Raw genomic sequence first — 11244 nt, 5'->3', positions numbered from 1 at the left:
TGTAGAATGAATGTCTGTAATCTCAGTGCTCCTACAGGAAGCCATGAAGGAGGGACAGGAGACTCTTCAGATGCTCATGGCCTGCTAGCCTGGTGTACAGAGTGGAAAACAGCAAGAGACCCCATCTGAAACAAGGTGGTAGATGGGCATTGGCACTGCAGGTTGCCCTCTGGTCTCCACATGAGTGAATGCACACACACACACACACACACACACACACACCACAAACACCACACACACACACACACACACACACACACACACACACACACACACAAACACCACACACATACACACACAAACACCACACACACACACACACACACACAAACACACACACCCTACACACAAACATCACACACACACACACACCACACACACACACACACCACACAAACACCACACAAGCACCACACACACAAACACAACATACACACACAACACACACACAAACAGCACACACACACAAACATCATACACATACAAACAGCACACACACAAAAACCACATACACACACACAAACACCACACACACACACACACACACACACACACACAAACACTACACACACAAACACCACACACACACACCACACACACAAACACCACATACACACACCACATACACAAACACCACACACACAAACAAGTGAATCAAGTGAGCCATGATTTTCGGTACCTATACACAGGAATGTGTGCATGAATATATACTGGAAGAAAGGCACAAATGATATATTCCAGTGCATTTCCACATGAGCATACCCTGTGCACAGATGCAATGTGTATATACTAAATACGGTCCTTGAAGTCAAAGTTTTCACAGAGTAGCAATACAAACAGAAACACTTATGCTTTAGTGCAGTCAGAGAAGAGGTCTGCAATTGATTATATCTCTGTGTGAAAACTGCCCACAGTAGTATGTATTTAAATGTAAGAGACTCTGTGCAGCATCCTTTTGAATCCAGTCTGTCTTTCCCCTTTCTTTCCATAACCAAATCTCAGAGTAGTTAGATTAGCTACTAGATTGTGATGTAAAGACGAGACCAACTTTTAGGAACAACTTTTCCTGGAGACTTAGATCTCAATCTCTAAGGGGGCATACAGCAGTTAGGCGCCCAATTTTTCCTGTCTGTTTCTTACTATTGAGAGGAATCTTGTCCAAATAAATGAACGTTTCTTGTTGCAGCGCTAAGGACATCAAGAGGCAAACTTAGCCCTACCATGTCCTGCAACTCAGAAGGGGCATGCTGCAGGTTGTGTCTAACTGCAGAAGATGTAAGACACAACACATATTTCCCATCTTTGGAAGGCCAAAAGGAAAATAATCTTCATACAAGAATTTTTTAAGGGTTGGAGAGATGGCTCAGTGGTTAAGAGGGACGTACTGCTTTTGCAGAGGACTCAAGTTTGATTCCCAGAACCATTGCTGGGGGTGGGTGGCTCATAACGGGTTACCTGTAATCCTATCTCTAGGGGGTTTAATTCCCTTTTCTGGACGCCAGGGGCACCCACCTTTGCATATATGCACAGACCCACTTGCACAAAAATAAATATAAATTACTTGCTGTTCATCTGAGTAGCAGGAATCCTGAAGGCTCCTCAGAAAGGCAGAGAGAAGTTGGAATGAGTTTTGAAGTTTTGTCTAGGAGAGTGTTTGGTGGACTTTCTCTTTCTTTCTCTCCTCCCTCCTTCTCTCCCTCCCTCCCTCCCTCTCTCCCTCCCTCCCTTCTTCCTTCCTTCCTTTTTTTCCCCCCAAGACAGAGTTTCTCTGTATAGCCCTAGCTGTCATGGAACTCACTCTTTAGAACAGGCTGGCCTCAACTCAGAGACCTGCCTGATTCCGCCTTCACAGTGCTGGGACTCAAGGTGTGCACTACCATGCCTGGCTATGAATTATTTCCTTGTCATAGCTTCTTCATACATTTCTATTTAACATGTATTAACTGTACGTATTAACAGAGTACAGTGAGATAGGTCCAGCCTGAATGGAACACACATGCTTCAAATCTAACCTACTGTTCTCCCTCCTTCCTATACCCTTCCCAATGTGATTTCCATTTTACTTTCAAATTGTCTGGGGATCAAACCCAAGGCTTCACACATGCCAGGCAAGCACTCTATCAAGTGGGTCATGTCCCCAGCTCTCTGATTGACTTGAGCTTCATGAGAGAGAACACTGAGTCCTTGTTTTTCTGTGTTTACATTATTTCAAATAATTGTTCTTTACCACCATGAATTTCATTGCAAATTACATGCACACATATGCATACAATGCACATTTATATTCACATGTATGTAACTGGTAAGAAGAGTCAGGAAATTGAGAGGGGGGAATGAGGGAGAAGGAGGGGTGGGAAAGATGTTACTGCAGTGTTCAAGCAATTCTCAAAAAATTAAGAACTAAAACATTGCCTGTGCTAAAGGACTATTTTAAGAATCAGATCCACAGGGCCTAGCCTAGAATACACCATCAGTGGCTGACAGCCATCCATAGATTGAATGTAAACAGAGAAGCCCTAACATCTGGTAAAGGTGTCATTTATGACGGAAGTACAGCATATGTTTTTAGAAGGACACAGGTGCAAAGAGAAGTTTCCTAATTTTCTTTTTGAGGTGGGGTCTCACTACATAGGCCAGGCTGGTTTCACACTTGAAGCAGATCCTCCTGCCTCAGCCTCCAAGGGCTGGAATTATCAGTGTTATCCAACACAGCTTCTGCATAGAATTGTTTTCTCTTTTTAATGTTTATTCTATGTTTTTTCCCCCTAAAATTCATGCAAGAACACTACATTTCCATCATTCCCACCCTACACTCCCCAATTTCTCCTATGTCCTCTTCCTCCCTTTCAGCATAACTTTATTATTACAACACCCACATCCACACAGACACACACAACACATAATGTATATATAAATACAACCTGCCGAGTCCATTTATTGTTGCCTGTATATGAGTGTTTAGTTAAGCCAAACCAGTTAGGATTGGAGAACTATCAGCGCTTGTCCCTGGAGGAGACTGATTTTTCCCTTTCTCCATAGCCATGTCGTTATTTTTGACATAGGGTTGAGGAAAGCTGGAGCACACAAGGAGGAGAAACCACATTGATAAAATTAGGAAGTGTTCTACTAGAGTCAAGATTTGAAATTAGACAGTCTGCTTCTAGGTTCCACGCTGTTAATCACTGTACCCAGAGGAAATTCACTTCTGCTTTAGTCCTTAGTTCCCAACATGTGAGCAGAGCACGGACTTTAGTATTTTGTTGGGAGTTTTGAATCTCTGACTCCTGCAAATACGTCCATGGAGTCCAAGCATCTTATCATCATTTACCTGTGTGTATGCCTGTATTTACATCACTGTGCTCTTATTTTACCCATTCTTAGTTAATAGTTACAACTTCAGGAAATGATGACAAAAGGCATATGCTCACACTACCATTCTTCACAAAATGCCATTGGTTTCTGTTTGTTCATTTTTCTAAACATTTTCCAGCAGAACTCAAGTTTCAGAAAAGGCAACTGGGGTTTTGGTTGGCTTTTCATGACAATTACAAATCAATAGAGAACTGAGAAACTCACAAGAGATGCCATTGCTTCTGAAGTAGGGAATGGCTCCAAATATTCATGTTTTCTCTGTTCCCTTGATGTCATAGTTCCTTCCCATGAGTCCTTCAGTTCTGGGATGATTTAAACACTAAATTTGAATGGCTGTGATTTTGAGTAGATACTTTTTCTACTGTGAGGGAAAACTGCACTGTAACTGGTTACACAATGAATCCTTTCAGACAAATGGCATGCTGATTCTTCAGCGAGATAAGAGTTAGAAAGCCACCGCTATTCTAGAAGGGATTTATATGTGTAAATTGTAGATATGTGGAGAGGAAAATTAAGAATATAAAGAAAATAATTCCATTTTTCAGATACTACAACTAGTACCACAATGATACTTCTTCCATATGTCTTAACACAATTGTTGTTTTTTGGGGCTGGAAAGATGGCTCAGTGGTTAAGAGCACTTGCTCTTCTTGCAGAGCACCCAAGTCCAGTTTCTAGAAACCACACTGGATAGTTCAAAATCACCTGTAACTCCTGCTCCATGGGAATCTAATATAGTCTTCTAGGCTCTGCAGGTATCTATCTGCATACATATCACACACACACACACACACACACACACACACACACACACACACACACACACGACATGTACACGTAAAATAACAAACAAAACCCAACTCTGGTTGCATAATTCCTAGATTTCTGGTGTTTCCTTGCTCGCTCCCTTCCCCATTCTCTGAGGTGTATGGATATGTTCCTGTACTTGCTCATTCATGTGTACATGAAGAATAGAGATTGATATTGACTTCATATATGTTCCATGTTATTTTTTTGAGACAGTGTCTCCTATCTAAAACAGAAGGCAATGTTCCAGCTACACTGACTAGCCAGGAGTCCTAGGGTACACTGGGGTACACTGATATCCACACTCCTCCCAGCTTGAGTTATAGTAGTGCAGAATTATGCCTGTTTTTTATTTTTATTTTTATGTAGGTGCTGTGATTTCCAGTTCAGGTTTTCATGAGGGAATGAAAATATCTCTAGCAATCCAAGAAATCACAATTTTAGGTACTTCTCCACACTCAGACATATCAGATGTCTGCAAAGTGCCTGAAAGGATGTGGAATAACAATTCCATTGAAATAGAAACTGTTAATATTTATTTTAAAATTAAAATGTAATGACACTGTTTTCCCCACTCTATTTCCTCTCTCCACGCCTTCCCATGTTGCGGGTCACGCACAGTGAATCTTAAAAGAATTGCTTTTGCAGCAACAATTGTATGGTAGAAATTGTTTCATGGGCTGACACTATCTTGAGGAGAGGGTAGCTCTCAGCCAACCATAGGGCACTGGGAAAGTTCCTGGGAATGAGAAGTTCTTTCAGGCTTGGAAATTACATTTTTTTTTTAAGGTTTATTTATTTATTATGTTTACAGTGTTCTATTTGCATGTATTCCTGCATGCCAGAAGAGGGTGCCAGATCTCATTACAGATGGTTGTGAGCCACCATGTGGTTGCTGGGAATTGAACTCAGGACCTCTGGAAGAACAGTCAGTGCTCTTAACCCCTGAGCCATCTCTCCAACCCCCTGGAAATGACATCTTATTAGGACTTGCTATTGGTTGATACTGGAGATCCTGGTTCAAGACTACCAAAGTTTAAGAGCACCTGCTAATGTGGGTGCAGAGTGACCTGTGTGGTCATTTTACCTCTTGCAGCTCCCCTAGAGGTGGCATTCTAGGCAGTCAAGTTCTCTCATCTCTGAGTTTTGTGGTCACTGGAAATGTTAGAACAACAACAACAACAACAACAACAAAAACAAAACAAAACAAAACAAAAAGAAATTGTGTGTGTGTGTGATGGTGATTGTTAATGATACAAACCTAATGCATCCCAATCTCATATCAACAAATAACTGCTGGAGGGATTATACTTTCTCACAGTCTTATAATAATGAAATCATGTTTAGATCTAGGTTCAAACTGCTGCTGTGATTTCTTTTGACACAACTACCCAACTTCTGTGTTGAGACTATATTTTTCTCTTAAAAATCATTTACTAATACTTACTAATAAACTTATCTGGGGTCAGAGAACAGGATGGCCACAATATTAAACATGAGGATAGGTAGTGTTAGCACACACCTTTAATCCTACCATTCCAGAGACAGAAATAACTCTGGATCTCTGAGTTCAAGGCCACTTTAGAAACATCCATACAAGGTGACATAAGCCTTTAATCCCAGAAATTCAGCCTTTAATCCCAGAAATCCAGCCTTTAATCCCAGAGCGTGATGGCAGAAAGTAGAAAGATATATAAGGCTCGAAGACCAGAAACTAGAAGCATTTGGCTGGTTAAGCTTTTAGGCTTTGGGGTAACACAGTTCAGCTGAGATTCATTTGGATGAGGACTCAGAAGCTTGCAGTCTGAGGAAACAAGACCAGCTGAGGAACTGGCGAGGTGAGGGAGCTGTGGCTTGTTCTGTGTCTCTGATATTCCAGCATTCACCCCAATAACTGGCCTCAGGTTTGATTTTATTAATAAGACTCTTTAAGATTCCTGCTACATGTGTATGTCTGCTGTATATATAGGTGCTTTCAGAAACCAGAAGAGAGCATGGGTCTCCTGGAGATGGAATTATTGGATGTTGTGAGCTGCCTGTAGTGGGTGTGGGGAACCGAACCAGGGTCCTCTGGAAGGGCAAAAATCACCCCAATGCCATCCCTTGCCACACCCATCAGTTTATTTTCTGAAGCAGCTCTGCTATGATCAGGGCTTCTATGTACTACCTTTAGAACCAGGCAGACAGGTTACCTAAGGACCTTGGAATACAGTGTCCCATTGAAACTGTGAGCTGATTACACATTCTAATTACACCTCTTCATTCTGTTCAGATAGAAACTAGGACTTGAGGCCTTGTCCTGGACCGTGATGAGGGTACAGGAATTTAGTGGAGGATTGGTGACCAGAATGAGTGCCTCCTAAGCTGACATGTAGACATAGCTTTTCTAGTCAACCACTGCCACTTGCCAAGCTTGGTTAGGCTTTGCAGAGGAACAGGGGTGTGTGAAATGTGTTTCCAGATGGTAACGTTTTCCCCCATTTTAGTTTCAATCTGACCATGAAGCAAACCCAACCTCAGGCAGGTGGTACAGATTTCTGCCCTGCCCCCATTCAGGTCTACCTTTCAACTGTGACCTCATCACTGACAGCATATCCCCTAAAGATTGCTGAAGAGAGGAGCAGCTGCCCCCTCAATGGGAGCCAGGTGGCTGTAGGGCTACCACTGGGAGGTGGCACCTGCAGGACCTAGGTGAAAGGACATCACCGGACACCTACTGGTCCCTGCACCCAGGTGTGCTCAGTGCCACATCAGAGCTTTCGAAGGTGTGTGCACCACTGTGCCCTCAGGTAACCCTGGATCTTCTTCTTAAGGACATATGGCACGGGCTAGGGAAGAAGCAGGGGACAGTCAGCTGGTATCTGGTAGGGAGCCAATCTCACGTATCATCAAAGTGTCTGTCAAGACCCCACAGGACTGCCAGGAGTTTTTGCTGGCAGAGAATAGCAACGTCCACCGCTTTAAGAAGCAAATCTCCAAATACCTTCACTGTGACACTGACCGATTGGTGCTCATCTTCTCTGGGAAGATTCTCCGGGATCAAGACATACTGAGCCAGCGTGGCATCCTTGATGGCTCTACAGTCCACGTGGTAGTGAGGACTCGTTTGAAAGGGTCAGTCTGTACGGGAACTCTGGCAGGCCCCACAGGCCATTTTACCTGCCATTCAGAACCATCTGCCTCTGATAGTGCTGGGGTGCTAGCCAGAGTGGGCAGGCTGGCCCGAACCTCACCTGACCGAGCTGATTTCTTCAGCCAGTTTATCCAACTGATGACGATGGCGCCAGAGTCGGTGGTGCAATTCTTGGAAGACCCTCTGATTCAAGGACTGGCAAATGAGAAACAAGCCAACGGCCTGCATCTTCCTGAATCCTCAAAGACAGTACAGAAACGGGAGCCAGCTCTCAAGTTTCCGGAAACCTTTCAGAAGTCTGTGCGGCAACCGGAAGTCCTGCAACAACACAAGCAGAGGCTAGAGGCCCTGAAAGCCGTGCCAGGAGGTGACAATGCTATGCGTCCTGGCTGCTCTGATATCCAGCAGATCATGCTTTCCACTCTGGCCTTACTGGTGGCCTCTAAAAGCCACATTTCAGGCTCAGAGCTGTGCAGAGGAGAAGCTGCCAATGCTCACTGTAGTTCTGATCCAACCACCACCATTCCAGCCACCTCGGCTCCAGCCAGGCCCCTGGCACAAGAGGTCAGTACAGGAGGAGTTACCCAGGTCAAGGGCACTGTTTCAAGTCAGGCCAGTTCCGGGTGTCGACCTGGTACACTAGATTTACACGTAGGCTCAGAATCTCCCCTCCCAAGAGAGCCAGCAGCAAGTGGAGAAAGCCCCTCTAACCAGTCAGCCAGGGCTCTCGCCCTCTGTTTTGTGCCGAGCCTTAAATGTCCTGCAGCAGAATCCAGCTCTGCTACACCAGCTGGCAACTGGCAGCCCCCTACTACATCATATGCCACTTCTCCCCATCCTTACCAACCCGCGAGCACTGCAGGCATTGCTACAGATAGAACAAGGCCTACAGATACTGGCAAGGGAGGTGCCTGAGCTGGGACCATTCTTATGGGACTCAGCGAAACCACGTGGGGCTAGAGGAGCCCCAGAAACTAGGGGTAGAAGACAAGCCCATAGAGAAGATACCACACAACACTCCCTGGCCTTTCTTCAGCTCTTCCATTCCTTGGCCAACGCCTGTTCCCAGTCTACCCAAACTGCACTGTCCTCACCCCTCCTCACTGACAGTCGCTACCAGCAAGAACTGGAGCAGCTGAAGGCCTTGGGTTTTGCTAACCACGATGCAAACCTGCAGGCCCTTATCGCCACGGATGGAGATATTCACGCTGCCATTGAGAGGCTTCTGGGGGCTCCACAGGCCTAGTCTCTCCAGCGGATGCTCACGATGCACCATTCTGTGGAAAGGGAGGAATAGGGGGAAGGGGAGGGAAGGCACTTATTTTAGAGATTCCTCCTCCTTGGGTTATGAGCACATTTGGGCAGCCCTTCTCTCACTGCCCAAGCCTGTCCTACATTAAAGAAGATTGCTTGGAGCTCCTGTGTGTTGTAGATTTGAGGCTGGGTAGGCGAAGTCATTTACTTGGAGAGGGACTTGTATAATGCTTTGAGAGCATGCTTTACTTATTCTCAAGTCTCTAAACTAAGGATCCTTTTACATTTTAAATATAACACAGGGCTGGGAGATGGCTCAGTGGGTCATGGGTAAAGTACTTCCTGTGCAAGCATGAGGACTGAGTTCAGATCCCTCACACCCATGTAAAAGCCCAGTACAGTGGTGCATCCGTAACCGGCACTAGGCAGTGGGATGGGGAAAGAGGAGGATGTCTGGAGCTCACAGGCCAGCATAGCCTAGCCAATCAATGATCTCCATGTTCAGTCTCAAAACCGAAGGTGGAAGGTAGTGGTGGAAGACACCCGATGTCAGCCTCTGGCCTAGACACACGCTCTCACCCCCACCCCTACATACACGGACATATACATACAGACACATATACACTAAAAATAGGGCAGATAAATCCTGAAATGTTTCATATTTTCATTCACACTCATCTGCATTTGGGTGTCCTGCCAGCGTTGTCCTTACCTCTATTAGCTACTTCCAGAGTGACAGAATCCTGGCTGTTACTCTGCCAAGAAGTCCTGATATTTCTTAAACCGTTCATTTCTTTGCTTGAATTTCTCTGTCTAGAGTTCTTTTGGTTTCTAACTTCTCTCTGAGCTAATGTTCTTCATTTGATACCTGCCTCTGCTTAGGTTCCTGTTCTGTGGGGTTAACCCCTCCCCCACAGGGTACTTTTCTCCTACAAAATGCTTACCTCTACTGCTCTATCAGTTACTGGTCTATTTCTGTAGTTTTTGCCTCTAAATTTTGACATGTCTCCCTCTCAGGGGAAAAATTTTTATGATCCTCTGCAGTTAGGGAGTTAGCCCAATAAGATGTAGAAGCTTTTTCAAATCTCTCTCTGAATTCTTTCTCAAATTTTATTTGTAGAATTTGACCTGTGGATTCTTGTTTCTTTGATGAATGCACTTCCTTTAATTCTCTTTAAGATGACAACTCTTTCATTTGCTTCCTGGAGTATGTTATATCAATTCTTTCAAAATTTCTCTCTCAGAGGTTTTGGCCCGTTTCATAAGCAAAGTTCTGGCTCTTTTGTATTTATGGCTTCTAAGTTTCTGACAGTTGTGCTTTTTGTATTTCTTTAGCCCACTGGACTTCTTTTGGGTGTCAGAAGGGGTGTCTATGGCTCAGAATTTCCAAATATAATTCAGTGTCTATCCCCTGGCTCAGTCCCACTCTGAATTCTACATTTCTGCCCTGTATCTTGAAAAGTAACCCATGATTTTATAATACACCCTGATAGCTCTCCTGTCATTTCTGGGTTGTTTGGGACAGACTCACAGAGTAGGAAGACGCAGCATGCTTCAGAGTATCAGGAGTTTAAGAACAGTCATGTAGCATGAACATAGGCAACAGAAGGAAGTGAGGAGAGGTCATATTTAGAAAATTGCTTAAGGAGGTATGAAGGGCAGAAAATTCAGATTGGCCATAGAAGTCAGTCAAGCATGAGTGGATGTGCATTTGAGTCTCAGGCCTCCTTAAGGCTAAAAAGGGTTGTTAACTCGGAGGCAGACACTAACTTAATTGTTATGTGATGCTCCATGAGGCTAGACAGCCAAAGATTGTAGAAGAGGACTGAATATCTCCAGGTCATCCTTTACCAGAAATTAACCTGGTATGTACTTGACTCTCTGTTTTCCCAGCAGGCATGTTCAAGTTTTTTATACTGCAACATGACATTGCTTGAGAACTGTGATTGAGTGACACCCCCTCCCACTGTAAAGCCTTATAAAATTTTAAGTAAATTACAATTTTCAACTGGGGCATACTTATATCTAGTCTTGGCTACAGGTTGGACGTAATACTATCTATACCATCAAGGTGTTGGTCGAGATTCTGAGAGGAGTTTGGCTCCAGGAAGGAGTGGAGAGTACCTGATGTGAAGGATGGGGATGGGAAGGAAAGTATGCTGGGATCCTAGAAGTAAGCTTCGCCTCACTCCATCATCATATAGACCTCTGTAGCTAGACTTGTGGTTGGGGTGGAAATAATCATTGTATTATTGTTAGTGGCCTTACTGGGGGCTGGATCTTGTTACACCTTGGAGGATAGCAGTTACTGGTATTATTATGTTACCCCTCACTGCACGGTTTAGTGCATTCTATCTTCAGGTTGAAAAAGGAGCAGCACTCAGAGGTTTGAGCAGAATTTGTTGGCAAGGCTGAGAAATCCCTCATCACTGGTCTGTGAGTGAGTGAAAGCTTTGTTTTGGTCATCAAGGGTTGTATTTCCCACTACAAAGGGGAAATATCTGAACTATATCCTAAAGGCACTAGCATAGAGATTGAAATGAGATATCCTCAAGGTATTAGCCACTATGAGATCCTTGCCTCCTAGCTTCTTTCTCTAGCAAGACGAGGAAGGATGAAAAGCCACTGAAAAACTCAGAATGAGGAAGAGACTTAGTGTCTGTGCTAAAGCAAATCTT

The 11244-nt window shown here is 44.2% G+C and overlaps 1 protein-coding gene across 1 annotated transcript; it reads left to right on the top strand.

Moving 5' to 3' along the window:
* The first annotated feature begins 6997 nt into the window (after positions 1 to 6997).
* Positions 6998 to 8558, top strand: LOC118576776 (ubiquilin-1-like). The gene is given in 2 exon segments (XM_036176999.1): positions 6998 to 7978; positions 7980 to 8558. Coding segments are annotated over 2 exon segments (1560 nt in total).
* Positions 8559 to 11244: the final 2686 nt, after the last annotated feature.

The sequence above is a fragment of the Onychomys torridus genome, chromosome 1 (genome assembly GCF_903995425.1).
Source record: "Onychomys torridus chromosome 1, mOncTor1.1, whole genome shotgun sequence".
Classification (NCBI taxonomy): Eukaryota; Metazoa; Chordata; class Mammalia; order Rodentia; family Cricetidae; genus Onychomys; species Onychomys torridus.
This window is presented reverse-complemented; position numbering and strand designations above follow the sequence as displayed.